The 15634-nt window shown below is 40.0% G+C and overlaps 1 protein-coding gene across 3 annotated transcripts in view; it reads right to left on the bottom strand.

Annotated features, from left to right (window-relative positions):
• Nucleotides 1-10452, bottom strand: part of CFAP95 (cilia and flagella associated protein 95) — a 94364-nt gene extending 83912 nt beyond the window's left edge. For 2 of the 3 annotated variants that reach the window (XM_017873062.1, XM_017873063.1), the window contains exon 1: nt 9839-10452. In XM_017873062.1, coding sequence (XP_017728551.1) covers nt 9839-9990 — 152 coding nt within the window. In that variant the 5' untranslated portion in view covers nt 9991-10452. The remainder of the gene's footprint in view (nt 1-9838) is intronic. The other variant, XM_017873064.1, reaches the window with a different exon arrangement.
• Nucleotides 10453-15634: the final 5182 nt, after the last annotated feature.

The raw sequence follows: 15634 nt of genomic DNA, 5'->3' as shown, positions 1-15634 counted from the left end.
TACAGGCTTGAGCCACCGCGCCCGGCCAAGCCAACCTTTCTTTGTGGGATGAAGATGTAAGTTATACATTCCAGAACTGCAACAGCCATGTTTCCCATACTCTTCCACAACAAGATGAAGCAAACTCACAAAGAGAGAAGGGAAACACAGACCTGGTGGCATTTTCATCCTTCGTTCCAGTTGTTCCTAAGGCCCAGCTTACCCCTGCCCTTCTCACCTGGGAATCAATCATCCAGGAATATCCTGAGTTAATTCATTCTGTTTTCTTAGGCTAGAGCAAGCTGACCATCTGTCACTTGCAACGAAAAGAGTTCTGACCAGTACCCACAGAAAATGGTGCCAATGGGGATGAGTTCCCAGGGAAACTCAGAGAAGTGTATCTAACAATACTAGTTATGGTGCCACAAAACCCCCTGAGCCCTGAGTTTGGGCTTCTCAGTGTGAAACTCTCCTTATCAAAATGTCACTAAGCCGCACATTCTTCTAACTTCCTCCCCCAACCACAACACTCTTACCTAGAAAGAGATAGTCAGTAAGTTAAATGAAAGCGAGTTTGGTGAAAAGGTACTTCAGACTATCTGTGAGAGGAAAGACTACAGCAGCATTACAATAAGGAGAGGACACTAATGGCTCCCACAGCCCAGTTATGAGTTGGGTATAAGGGTAGGGGTTTGGCTTGAGGCAGAGGTACTTCTGTACAGCAAGGATCTTTCCTAATCCAAGTTTGCCTGTGTGGTGAAATGCCTCTTCTGTATACTTTGTCTTACCAGGGCTCATCTTGCATGTAAAATAATTTTATTTTTGTAAATGCCAGTTAAGTTGAGCAAACTTTCACACAAAGGTCATGGTAGTTATCATTCTATAACTACCGGTTTTCAGAAAAAGAATTTGACTGGAATTTCTTAAAAGAAAATAGCATTGAAAGAAAATGTAGTCAGGGCAAAAGGAAGCAGAGTCTCCTGGATTTCATCTTGAAAAATAAAAAAATACAGTGCTTTCCCCAAAAACTACTATATCCAAAAGCATTTGTAGGTAATGTGCGTATGTTGAGGAATGAGAATGTAGGACTAGATTAAAAATAACGATGGCGTAGGATCCACCGTTGTAGAACACAGACGAGAATGAAAGGGTGGTTACGCCAAATGAATGTGAATAACATCATGCTTTTTACCCAACATAAACTAGCAATTAAAAGATATTTTAAAAGGCTCATAATAAACCATGGAGGGTGACTCAGATGCTGAAAGAAATGAAGTATTGTGTCTAAATTCTGATCCTTTAGAAAATGTTTGCATCCAGGTAAAAGCTGTAGAAAGTGATATCACAAATTTTAAGTAATTTTACTTTATTCTTATTATGAAAATACATGTTTGTTATGGAAAATGTAGAAGTAGCAAAGAGAAAAAGAAAAGGAAAAACAACCCATAAATCCACCATCCAGTAATAAATATCATGTTACATAGGGAATATTTTTTCACTCTCTTTTCAGTGAATATAGACTCATTTATTTTATTTTATTTTATTTTTTGGAAACAGGGTCTGTCACCCAGCTCTGTCACCCAGGTTGGAGTGCAGTAGCTCAATCTCAGCTCACTGCAACCTCTGCCTCCCAGGCTCCAGCGATCCTCCCGCCTCAGCCTCCCAAGTAGCTTAGACCACAGGGGTGTATCACCACACCTGGCTAATTCTTGGTGCTTTTTTGGTAGAGATTGGGTTTTGCCATGTTGCCCAGGCTGATCTCGAGCTCCTGGCTCAAGCAATCCTCTCACCTTGGCTTCCCAAAGTGTTGGGATTACAAGCGTGAGCTACTGTGCCTGGCCTAGACACATATTTTTAACCAAAGAGAGAATTCCAGTACATACTGCTTTTTTATACTTAAAGAGATTAATTTTTAAAATATTAATCTTTGTACTTTTCTTTACTGAACCACCCTTTAAAATAACTTTTGCTCTAATAAATCAGAGATACCCACATTTGCTTTGGGAAGAATTAGGACTGTTTCACCAGAAATCTGAAGAAAAATGGAGTATTATTGATTAACTTCTGACTGACAAAATGAAATTTTTGAGTTCTAAGTGAGATATTTTCTTGAAAGTCAGGCATTATTGAGAAACAAAAGGACTTCTAAATTCCTTAAGCTTCTATTAAAAACAAGAACCAGAAGCTCCCAAATATACCACAGGGAGGATGACTTTGTAATTAATATTCTGAAGAACACTTTAGAAACTAAAAGAGGAGCTTTGGCAAGTCTCAAGCCAATGGGAGTAAACCATCCTGGGCAAACCATGGCATCCACTCGCCCTCTCTCCAGGGCATTGAGAGGGAAGCTGAGTTGAGTGTCACTGGGCCAGCTGCAGGCCACCATGTTGAGGGTAGACGTGCCCCACCTCTACCTGTGGTTGCAGGGTGACCAGCCTAAGTCAGGGGCTGTGCGAGGACAAGCCTGATAGGTATCTGCAGTCCCCTGCAAGAGACCAAGTGGGACTGAATCTGGAGGCAGAGACACCAAGTTCTCAACAAACCAACAGCATCAGCCACAAATTCGGCTGCAGCATGCACAGCAGTTGGACCACGATGAGGCAAGCAAGGACAAGGACCTACAATAGTTCCGGAGGCCTCACTCCTCCACCCCCACCCAAACGTCACATAACCTCAGCCCCTTGTACACATACAGATGGTGTTGGGGGAAGGAGAAGGTGGAGGAGGAAGGACTCAAGGAGTGGGCACTGTTCTGAACGAGACTATTTTAACCTAAAACAAGCTGTTAAAGAGACACAGATAAGCTTTAATTGGCATGTTTGAATTTTTCTCTAGTAACCAACAGTTGAAAAGTTTGAGGATTGGTTTTAGAAAATAAATTTTATATATGCATCTGAGTTGTGTGCATATTTCTAATTCTGCTACCCGCTAGAGTGAATATATTTCCATGTTCTTAGCCTACTGTTACATCATCTTAAATGCCTGCATGATATTATAATTTGGAATTTTTTAAAGTATAAGTTGAGAAATAAAAGTATCTCTTTAAAGTGTAAATATCATTCATCCCCACATTAACTCAAAACCTCATTAGTACCTGTCAGTTCTTGATGGTATGACACACACTGCAACGAGGAACAGCACAAACTTAGCTCCCATTTAAAAATTATTTACTACTTTAACAGAAGTATATGTTATACCCTTCTAAGGTCATTTCTACAGAGGTGTCCAAACATACTTCCATGTTATGTTATTGCATCAAGAGCATGGCTGTGAAAATCAGCCCTGGTTTGAGTGAGGATTTTGTACTATACTGTGGTCTTTTACCTCAAGGCTTCATTAAAATACAAATATAGGGCCTCAGCCTGCAGTACATTTTGGGTTTCTGTCTTTATTCTTTCTGCCTGCTCATTTGCTCATTTATTTGAGAAACATTAATTGAGCACCTACTGCATTCTTATCCCTTGTCCTGAGGCCTGCCCTTCTTTCCGCCTTCTAACTATAGATCCAAAAAGCCCCTTTAAAGCCTCTTCTCTCCCCCGTCAAACTTTGTGTTGTTTGCATGGAAACCACATAACCAAACTTAAAAATGTGTACAAATTAAGAGTTAATAAGCTTCTGATTGAGGGCCTGAGTCTATGTTAAAGGCAGAAAGATGAAGGCTTGATAGAAAAGAAGCCCTTGTGGATTTCAGCAAAAGGACAGGCTGCAGCACGTGGTTACCAAGGGGCCTTATTATTTTTTTTTCTTTGCTTTTTATCATAGTTCTCGAATGTGTGTTGGAAATGTAGAAAGATGGGATTGCTGGCTAGCAAAGATCTGTGTAGCACAAGCTTGGTCTCCAGTGACAGGAGGAACTCTAAATGCTTCCAGGTTAGTACCTGAGAAAATCATTCATTAAATACAAGAAGAATGACACAGCAAATTAGAAAATTCAGACACTCTCTTTTCTGTTTAAGTGCACTCATGATATCCAGGTGTCTTGGAACTGGGTGCCCCTGTGAACATGAAGTACCTTAAATACATAGAAACTCCCTGTTTAAACAGTGCAGTAGGATAGGGGGAAGTCTGAAGAGCTTCATGGAAAGATTCCCCCCTTTAATTCTAATTTATTGCCCCAGCCCAAATGATTTTGTGTAAAAGTATTTAAAACTACAAAATTCCCTACCCAACAATTATCACCATATTTCTCTTCCCTTTTTTCTGTTTATCTTTCTGATTTCTTCCTATAGAGGACAGGAAGTGAAACTCCCAGGCTCTTTAATTTGGGGCTTAGGCAGGGAAGAAAAGTAATTAAAATCACAAATACATAAAATTAACCTGAGTCCTTAAAACTAAATGTCACCATGGAGACCAGAGCAAACACTGTCTCCATGGAGATCCCAATGCATTTGTTTTGCTTTAAATTATTATCACTTGTTCCCAGATGTCAATTTGGCCAAGGAAAAGATGAATATGAATGAATGAATATAAGAATTAGCCTCCCATAAGAGAATTTGTTAAGGGTAAGTCTAAATTGTTGTGATTCTTCCAATGAGTGGGAAGATATCCTAACAGAAAATATTTCCCCTTAGTTCAGTTCTAATGGAATCACCTGATGATGTGGCTCCATAAATGCTACAGGAATTAGTGGGGTAAAATAATTCCTAGAAAAGGCATCTCTAACTCAGAAGCATCAAGGTGTGATGAGGGTGATATGACTCTATCAACCACTTCAGTCGCAAGGAAGAAGTGGCTCTTTGGTAATGTTTTATCCCAGTAACAGATGAAAGGTATCCCCTAACAAGGATTCTGGATATAGTACTTTATCACGTCTATTATACACAACTGTTTTTAATATGAGTAATGAGATCAAATAGCTCTGTATCACATGCCAGATAAAGAGAGACACAGGGAGAAAATCTAAATGTTTGAACTGTTTAATCAGAGGAAAGTCAGAATTTCTCCCAGACACAGATTTTATTTTGTACGTATATGTACAGTCACTTAACTGATTGAATACTCTGTTGAGAAGCCATGCAAATGGTGTGTTTATAGATATTAAGTGTTCATCAATTAAATAAGAAATCACTAATAAAAGCTATTAAAATTTAATAAAAATTTAATCTATCATAAAACAAATCAATAGAAAGCTAACAATTATGACCAAAATGCATAAAAATAAGTCAATGACATCATTCAATTGAGAATTTTACACAACCTGAATTTTATTCAGCTTTGTAGGACAGATCTTGGTGACTGGCTGGATATGGAAGAACAAGTATGCCAGAAATACAGTCAGCACAGAAAACGCTAGTGCTTCTCACATTTCACAGTCAATTCTTGCTATCTTTATATTCTATAAAGTTGCCTCGAACACTCAATTAGCAAATACAGAAATACAAGGTTAGGTTCCTGTGAGACTCTGGTCACAATATTTTTGTCAGTCAATCAAGACATAACCTTGTATTATGTGTGTTTCAGTTTAAAAACACCTTACATAACGTGTATTGTTGATTCATTCACATTGAAATCACTGCCAACTGCACTATAATGTTTTCTTGGAGATAGACTATAAAACGTATTGTCACAACTCAGAGTTAAATAAAACAGGTTTTCATTAAAAATCTAATGTAACAGTTATAAAACTTAAAATCTTAATAGGGATAATTATAAAAGCTATCACAGATACTCAACAGGAAACTTCAGAAATTATAATTATTTTGCCATTTATGTTTTACTATTAAATTATACTTATTTTGCCATTTATGTTTTACTATTAAGTGTAATTATTGTGTTTCTTTTTTTATTATACTTTAAGTTCTAGGGTACATGTGCACATCGTGCAGGTTTGTTACATATGTATACATGAACTGCATTATAATTAAATCTGAATGAAGCTTTCTAACACATGCATTTCCTCTGTAAGGCATGTTACACTCTTCTTGTGCTTAGCATGATGCTTGGGGCCATCTTACTATACAGCTAAAAAAAAACAAAAAAAGAAAAAAAAAAAAAAAAAAAAAGTCACATTAAATAGAACATGAAAAGGATACTTGTTTACAGTATGAGAGCTGAAACAAAAGGCAGAGCATTGCTTTGACCTCAGGTGGGAACATGCACGTTGGGCAACTCAAAATTTTTTTGCCTTTTTTGCTGCTCTGAGAATGTCTACAAATGACCACAAAAGTGCATCAAGTATTAATTTTGACTTACAAATAAATTGTAGCATGTAGGTGAATTTACAAACACAGAATTCAGAAATAATAAGGATCAACTACATTTGTCCACTATTGAAAAAGAATTCTGTTTCCTGAGGGGCTGTTCTTTACTATTCCACTGTACTTGCCTATTCTTTTTTGTCCCTATCCTTAGTTCAAAACCTTGCTCAGGAACCACCCTCCCCACTACACCATTACCTTTGTTTCTTATAATCATTTCTTTTTTGCAAAAATCAGATGATAACGAATTTATTGATATTATTCTCCTTTACTGCCGTCTGGAGCTCCTTGGGGTCAATGGCCATGTCCTAATACATATAACTAACTTCTACTGTGCTTAATATGTGGCAGGCCATGTGTTAAAAGGTGTTTCACATATCATACCTCATTTAATCTTACAATAACCCTGTCATTCCCATTTTACAGTTGCAGAAACAGGCCCAGAGCAGTCAAGTCACTTGCCACAACACACAGCAAGAGAGTTAGTTTTCAAACTTAGAGCCCGAGTTTTAACCATTATGCTATGCTAAATCAATAGTGTTAGTTACTGATACGGTTTGACTCTGTGTCCCCACTCAAATCTCATCTTGATTTGTAATCCCCACATTGGGAGGGACCTGTAGTCCCAATGTGTCAAGAGAGGGAGGTGATTGGATCATGAGAGAATTTTCCCCATGCTGTTCTTATGATAGTGAGTGAGTTCTCACAAGATTTCATGGTTTTATCAGTGTTTGGAAGTTCATCCTTCACCCTTCTCTTTCCTGCTGCCTTGTGAAGAAGGTGCTTGCTTTCCCTTTGCCTTCCACCATGGCTGTAAGTTTCCTGAGGCCTCCCAAGACCTGATCAACTGTAAGTCAATTAAACTTCTTTCCTTTATAAATCACCCAGTCTCAGGTTTTTCTTTATAGCAGTGTGAAAACGGACTCATACAGCTACCCTATATTATTGACAACTTATGATTTTCCGGGAAGGATGCTAAATGCTTTACAACAATTATCTAATCGAATCCGTTTCTCTATCTATATGTTCCCAACATGTAGCCAAGTGCATGACACACAAATGTTATGTTGCGTTGAATTTAAGTCTTCCTGTTCCCCAGCCTTCCTTCCAAAACCAATGCATGATATCCCTCTATATTTTCAGCAGTGGCTAGAATGACTTACAGTGTTCCACTACCCTTTTCTCCTCACCAGGTTCCTCACCTTCTTCTCATGTATGTTCTTCTGTGGTTTTGCTATTGATATCTGTAACTTTCACAATGGAATTTTCAAAGTAATAGTGGTGCAGCAGACAGCAGAAGCACTGTCCCTTTGCAAAAGGTCTTTCTCTTTAACAGTAACTTCTAGTGGTGATTTATATTATGACTCAAATCTCTGTGGGGTAACAGAATCACAGAAGAGCTAAGTGTTTTGCTTGAGAGCTATGAGGTAAGCCCGATATAAGGCTAAAAGAGGATTTTCTGTTTCCCAGTGTAGCTTTGGATTCCAAATCTGTATAACCTCTCACACTAAGTTCAAAGGAGGAAGAGAGACAGTTTCAAGGTTCAGAAGTAAAAGCAGAAAAGTAAACTTGTTGGAAAGCAGGGAATAGGCTTCAGAAAGTTTGCAAGACAGAAACTGCAGGGGTCACATATATTACATGAATGAATGGGATGAAGTAGTGCTTAGCCTTAGGGCTAGAGTCAAAATCATTCATTTCTTTCAAAAGCAAAACATAAAGTAGACAAGATTTGTGATTTCTTTTTTTTCTTCACACTTCTCCCAAATATTTCAAATACTGCAAATGTAATTACTATCAACAGTAGAGCCAGGAAAGTTAATTTGAGGGGAAGAATTTGAAAATCCTACAAGTTTCCACTTTTCTTCCAGGTTCTCTTTAAGAGAAAGTGAATTTCCAGGTCAAGGTCTAAAGCACAAGAAGTAAACCAAATGCTTCTTGGGGCCAAGCAAGAACTTACATGAGGGAAGTTCCTAAAGACAGAACAACACCCATCTTAAGGTGTAGCCAGTGCTCAGCTCTGGNAAGTAAAAGCAGAAAAGTAAACTTGTTGGAAAGCAGGGAATAGGCTTCAGAAAGTTTGCAAGACAGAAACTGCAGGGGTCACATATATTACATGAATGAATGGGATGAAGTAGTGCTTAGCCTTAGGGCTAGAGTCAAAATCATTCATTTCTTTCAAAAGCAAAAACATAAAGTAGACAAGATTTGTGATTTCTTTTTTTTCTTCACACTTCTCCCAAATATTTCAAATACTGCAAATGTAATTACTATCAACAGTAGAGCCAGGAAAGTTAATTTGAGGGGAAGAATTTGAAAAATCCTACAAGTTTCCACTTTTCTTCCAGGTTCTCTTTAAGAGAAAGTGAATTTCCAGGTCAAGGTCTAAAGCACAAGAAGTAAACCAAATGCTTCTTGGGGCCAAGCAAGAACTTACATGAGGGAAGTTCCTAAAGACAGAACAACACCCATCTTAAGGTGTAGCCAGTGCTCAGCTCTGGTACATTCATAGTTTCCCGGAGAAATAAAATCCTCCCTGGCCAGGACTTTCAAATTTTCAAAGATACAACCCTGGATTTATTGTGAAACTCCTAGTTGTTTTTTTTTTTTTTGAGACGGAGTCTCCTTCTGTCGCCCAGGCTGGAATGCAGTGGCCGGATCTCAGCTCACTGCAAGCTCCGCCTCCTGGGTTCACGCCATTCTCCTGCCTCAGCCTCCGCAGTAGCTGGGACTACAGGCGCCCGCCACCTCGCCCGGCTAGTTTTTTGTATTTTTTAGTAGAGACGGGGTTTCACCGTGTTAGCCAGGATGGTCTCGATCTCCTGACCTTGTGATCCGCCCATCTCGGCCTCCCAAAGTGCTGGGATTACAGGCTTGAGCCACCGCGCCCGGCCGTGAAACTCCTAGTTTTAAATGTGGCCAACTAATTAAAATGAAAAAAAAAAAAAAAAAGTAAACAGAGCTCATGCGAAGCAATGTCTTTTGGTCTTAACCAGTGTGAGATGCCAGTTTGCAGTCTCTGGCCAGAAAAGTCCTCGTATGTAGCCTAGAAAATATGAGGGACCTCGTTCAAATCACTCAATGTACGCCCTACCCCCAGAAAATGGCAGCCCTGGAGGCTGGTCCTCTAAACAGGCATCTCCCTCCTGCTATGCCCTTGGCCTCCAATTCCTTTTATGAGTAAGTGCCTGTTTCAGAAAGTGATTTCCAGGCCTCTGATAGCACCCGCTTTTCACCGCCTATGTGTATACACACCCACTCTGTGTGAATGAGCTAAAACCTCAGGTGGCCGGGGATTTGGCTGCTGCATGGCCCAGTGTGTGTGTGGCTAGGAGCTGCCCCTGGAAGGCTCTTCTATTTCCTCCTGCCTGCTCCAACCCTCTCTCCCACTCTCCCCATCTCTCCTTTGAAAATACTTCTTTCACTTCTTTTTTCTCTTTTCCTCCTTCCCACTCCTCTCGAGAGTTTCATCTTTTCCTTACCTTTCTTCTCATTTCCTTCTTTCTCTACCTTTCTCCCCCATTTTTCTCATTCTTTTTTCTGTTTCCTCTCTCTTCTCCACTCCTGTCCTCTCTCTCTGACTCTCCTTTCCTTTCCTGTTCTATCCTTTCCCCTCTCTTTCCTCCCCGCAATACCCGGGAACTTGGGAGGGGAACCTCGCTCACCAGGAATACACCAACACCGGCTTCGAATATTTCTTGTGATGGGAGCGAAGGGTCAGGGAGCCCTTGCGCTCCACCAAGTCCGGGGGTCCGATCTCCAACCAGTGTTGCTTGCTGTCGCACCAGTCCTGACAGAATCTGTCAAGGCTTTCCATGGCAGCCCTCGAGGTATAGACCTCTGAGGAGTTCTCTATGCACCTGTCCTGCCCTACAAGACCGGAAGTACCAAGATTTGGCGTCTCTTGTCTCCTAAGCAACCTGGGGCGGGGCCAATGGAGGGGCGGATCCCTCCAACCTGACGGCGAAACGTTTCCTAGACGTTGTCGTTGCTGATAAGAAACTACGTTTCCCAGAATGCAGCGAGGGTAGCGACCGGGCTACATAAGTGATGAAAGGCGGAACTGCATCCTGGGATCTGCCGTTTCGCTTGTTCACCCGCCAAATCCTAAGAGTGGCTGGGCGCAGTTATGCGGGAGTGGCGGGTCAGTTAAGTACCAAGGGAAGAGCAAATTCCCTGAGCCCCGAGTGGGTCTGTTTGGGCTGTTTTTAGAGAAGATCTTTTTTTTTGTTTTGTGTTTGAGATAGAGTCTCACTCTGTCACCCAGGCAGGCTGGAGTGCAGTGGCGCGATCTCGGCTCACTGCAACCTCCGCCTCCCAGGTTCAAGCGATTCTCCTGCCTCAGCCTCCCAAGTAGCTGGGATTACAGGGGCCCGCCACCAGCCCGGCTAATTTTTGGTATTTTTAGTAGAGACAGGTTTTCACCATGTTGGCCATGCTGGTCTCGAATTCTGACCTCAAGTGATCAGCCCGCCTCGGTCTTTCAAACTGCTGGGATTACAGGCGTGAGTCATCGCGCCCAGCCTTTACAGAAGTTCTTTCTACCGTCCATCAACCATTGCCACCACACCTTCTGCTTACAAGTTATTTATAATAAGTTTGACTAAAAGAGAACAAGAGAACATCCCCTGAAACCCAAAGTATGTCATTCTATACAGCTTTCTCACCTGCGAAAGAGGAGGAGCAGACTCATGCTGCAAATCACCTAAAAAGTTTGAGGATCAAAAAGTCTAGCTCCAGTTTCAGATCCTCCCTCGACCTTTCTGAACACTAGTTTCTTCCTCTGAAAAACGAAAGAGGGAATGGGACCGTAGAGTGGAGTGGGCACAAGAATCGCAAGTTCCTTCAGGCTATGATGCTGCAAGACTCTAGGTACAGTTTAGGACTCTGGGCATTCAGATCCCCAGGACTTGTCAAGTTCTCCTCATTGAAATTTTTGATATTTTGTGACAACAGAAATTCATCACATTTTTGTGCTGTGTGTTATATGTGGGAAGGAGATTTCAAAAGATTGCCTTTTGAAGTTATTGGATAGCTGTGTTACAGAAGAAAAGACGTTTATTTCATTTTTGACTTTCCAAGAAAAGAATATGTAACACATCAGAATTCTTCTCTCCTCCCTGGCCTTAGTCGAGTACCTGAGGGGCTTTAAAGGGCTTCGTCCTTGCAATCACTTACCCAGCATAGTCCTTAATACAGATATCTTCAGTGTTGAATGAATGAATAAATGTTCATTATGTTTGATTACCTTAGATTTACTTTCCAAAAGTGTCTTACTTGAGGAAGACCACATGTACACACAGAATCAAACTTTAAAACAGAGTAAGAGACCATTCACACTACAAATAGAGTCTTCGGTTTATAAAAGATGTGTTATAGTGCTCCCATAAATAGTGAGGCACTCTTCTATATCAGATGGCACAAATTTGATTACATATAGCTACTAAGTGTTTTTCCGTGGTCTGTGGTGCATAGTGTGGGTGCCTGTGGTATGCTATGGTCTCTATTTTACTGACAGCTACAGTTAAAACATATTTCTTAAAACCAAATAAACAGTCCGCCATCACCAGCCAAGTACGAGGAGAGGGCTGACTGCTATTTTAGCCCATTTCTTCTAGGCAGAATAAAAAGAAAAATATAAGTTAACTTTAAAAGGGGAAATATGATCCCTGTCAAGCTCAATTCTGTCCAATCAAAGCACAGCATACTGATGTTGTTCCAAAAATATTATCATCATTGCTGTCATCTGTTCATGTGTTCATTTTACTTACGTTTAGAGTGGCGGTAACATAATATATGTGCAACCAATATGTCAGATCTCTGCAGACAATTTCGCTCAAAGATGGAAGCTGCCCAAGGCCAAGCTCTTTCCACAGCGCGTGAGTGCTGCAGAGATTTAAAAGCTTTTCAGCACACCAAGAAGCAATAAGTTAAGAAAACATGCAAAACAAACATAGCTTGCTATTTCAGGGTTCCTTAAGCCAAGCCGACCACCTATTTGAGTGTGTGACTATGTTTTTTGTTATACTCACTTTCCTGTTTGTATCACATTTATAAACTTCATTGTCTTCTGTGTCTACTGAATACTTTTCAACATCCTTGTCCTAGGATTTAGGATATTAATTATGTGATATCCTTGAGTTTATGAGCATTTCATTTTCTTTGTATACACCAATACATACTGTAGAATTTTGGTTTCTTGATTCTTTAGCAATCAAATAGGAATAGAACAGCACTTATCGCAGAGGTTTCTTATTAGAACTATATAATATAATAAATACATTAAAAGCAGATAGCACAGTGCCTAATAGATGCTCAGTCCTCACTTAAACTTCTGCTGCTAGTATTACTACATCCTGACTTTGTCTTTATCATTTGTAAACATATCCTAAAATGTGGTGGGGCTTTTTGTGTGGAGTTTCCTATACTCACTGTTTTTAACCTTTGTTTACTAGCTCTTTTTAATGAATATCTTTTTTTTTTCTAGTTTAATATGAAATTTAATGGCCAGGATCAGAAAAATGTAGGCAAGAAATTTGGATATGGTGCCAGTGATAACGATAACTTTGCATTTCCTATATTATTTCTCTTCAAGACTATAAATAAGTTTTATACTTTATAAATGTTAAATCACTGATCCTCAACATACTTGAGTTATCCCTGTTTTCTTCAAACTTTAGCAAACCACTGAAGTATAGAGCTTAAAGCAATGCCTTCTATTTGTATTAATCCCTTCATGCTGTAATATCCTTATGGTGAGAAAATTAGAGCTCAGGTGGGGGAGGAACTGGGCCTTCTCTGTAAGATAAGTGTAGGCAGGCCAACTCAGGGAGTGAGCTTATGCTAATAAATTTCCTTATTCGCTTTATCAGATTCCTGAAGAGATTGTCAAGGACTGAACAGGACAGCAAACCTAAAACAGATGTAAACCAACCAGATGTAAACGTCTATGGGGGCAAACCTCTTTGCCATCTCCTTTCCCTTCCTGTCTTGATCTGTGCTCAATTCCTGGAAAAGCCCCTACTCAGGATCTCCTAAAGTCACCAGTAGCTCCAGTAGCATGTTTTCCTCCTGCCCCCATTAAATTTACTTCTCTCTATCAAATGTCTTTCAATTATGCTGAGAGACAATAATTTAACATTGCTTAAGAAAACTGATTTGTACTATCTCTACGTCAAATCCAGTTTAAATATATTAAAAACTCCTGTTTAAATTGTATAGCACTCAGAAACTAAAAACTCAGCAGTGATGTCCTAATCAAGGATTGTATAGTATATATATTTTTTAACTACTCCAGGAATAGGGAATTCCTGTTACTCACCCACATATACATCTATGCTTTCCCTTTTGAGTATTCTTTACAAAAAGTTGGAGTCCACCTGCTATGTCAAAATGAATAAGAGGTTCTTGCTCAGAAAAGGGGGATTGGGAGAAACTGGCGATGGTGAGGAACAAGACCTCCCCATCTCCAGCTCCCCACATCCCTATTTTCTTTCCCCTCTTCCTCTCCCTTCTTCTTTTGCTTTTTCCCACTTTCCCCTTTATCCCTTACTTTTCCATGTCTTACTCCTTTTCTTCTTTCTTCCCTTATTTCTCTCTCTCCTCCTCCTCTCTCTCTGTTTCCTTCCTCTCTTCTTACAACTTTGAGAAGTAGTATGCATTTTGGAGTCAGAATCTATCACTGAGAACCCAGGTACACATCAAATGAAAGAAAAATAATCAGACCTAGAAACCAGAGCCAAAATTTATATGAATAAGTTTATGTCTCACAACTCTCAAAGGAATCAACTTGAGCAAAACTTCAATCTTCTTTCCTTTCCTGTAACCGTAACTACCAAAAGTCTTTGTTAGAATGATTTTAACCTTGAGTATGATTCCTCTGTGCTTCTAATTTGGACTGTGAATCCATTCGGTATCTACTTGTCCTTAAGCCATTATCACTAACTAGCATTGATTAAGTGCTGATGTGCAGAAGGCATTATTTCTGGAACTCCTACTGCCAGCATGGGGGATTAATTTATTAAATATTCAGTGTATACTATAATTCAGCATTTCCTTCATCTTAATATCTAATTCAGCCAATAAGTGAAATACCTTGACAGAGTTATTCACAATTATTATGATAAATTTTAATGCCCAAGATTAGTAATGACATACTCTAGCATAAAGGTAGCTGAGGGACTTTGAAAATATCCTATAAGTTGGATATCCTTAATTATTCAAAGACTGAATATCCATTTTCATAAAATATTCTCATCATTTTCTCCCCAGTGCTGCTTTGCTTTTTGAAACCTTCATTGTTGTTATTGTTGATGTTGTTGTTGCTGTTGTTGTTGAGATGGAGATTGGCTCTTGTTGCCCAGGCTGGAGCGCAATGGTGCGATCTCGACTCACTGCAAGCTCCACCTCCCAGGTTTCAGCGATTCTTCTGCCTCAGCCTCCCTAGTAGCTGGGATTACAGGTGCACGCCACCATGCCTGGCTAATTTTTTGTGTGTTTTCAGTACAGATGAGGTTTCACCATATTGGCCAAACTTCATTGTTTATTTGCAGCAAGAATGAGACAATTTAGCTACCAGTTAAGAGTTCTTATGAAAGGAGTGGTACTTGAAATTAAACTCAGTATTGTTGTGGCTTTCTTTGTTCTTTGTGGTCTTTAGTCAGGTTGAAGGAACCTCATCTCTCAGGGAAAAAGCTCAGAGAAAATCAGGGGTGGGGCAGGGGTCTTTTCTACTCTGAGAGTGATGGACATTTGCCCATATCCCTGACAAGCCCTGCCACCAGCCATGTGGTGAGCAAGCTGGTAAGGAACTGACTGAGAGGCTTTCCCCAGAGGGTCAGGTGTGAGCAGACAGTTCCGGTTTGCTGCATACAACAGAGGCTGTTCTAGGATGAGGACACCTAGTCACCAATCTGGGGGTAATGGAAGGTTCAGGGAAGAAGCTGGAAAATTTATTGACCTTGTCTGAAAAAGAAAAAAGAACAAAAGGAAGTGAAATTTTACCTGCTTTTAGGGATGAATTTTAAGTAGTCATCTAATTGCTTTAATATAAATGAGGTCCAGAGAGTTTCCAAGTAAAATGATAATTTCCAGTTAAAGTTTCTATAATAGTAGTGACTCAGCTTTTTTTTTTTAAGAGATGGAGTCTTGTTATGTTGCCGAGGCTGCACTTGAACTCCTGGGCTCAAGCGATCCTCCTGCCTCAGCCTTTCCAGTAGCCGGCACTGCAGGCTCAAACCACTATGCCCAGCATTGAGCTAGTACACTCTTGATGACAAATGAGAGGAAGTTAAACTAATTAGGTCAAAAAGAGGAATTTTTGGACTTACGTAACTGGGAATTCCAGGGGTATGTCTGGTTTAAGCATATCTGAATCCCAGGGCTTAATAATGTCTTTGGAATGCTGTTTCTCTATTTCCTGGTTCTGCTTTACTTTTTTGGTTAGCTTATTCTCAACCAAG

The sequence above is a fragment of the Rhinopithecus bieti genome, unplaced genomic scaffold (assembly GCF_001698545.2).
Source record: "Rhinopithecus bieti isolate Rb0 unplaced genomic scaffold, ASM169854v2 scaffold_7648, whole genome shotgun sequence".
Lineage (NCBI taxonomy): Eukaryota > Metazoa > Chordata > Mammalia > Primates > Cercopithecidae > Rhinopithecus > Rhinopithecus bieti.
This window is presented reverse-complemented; position numbering and strand designations above follow the sequence as displayed.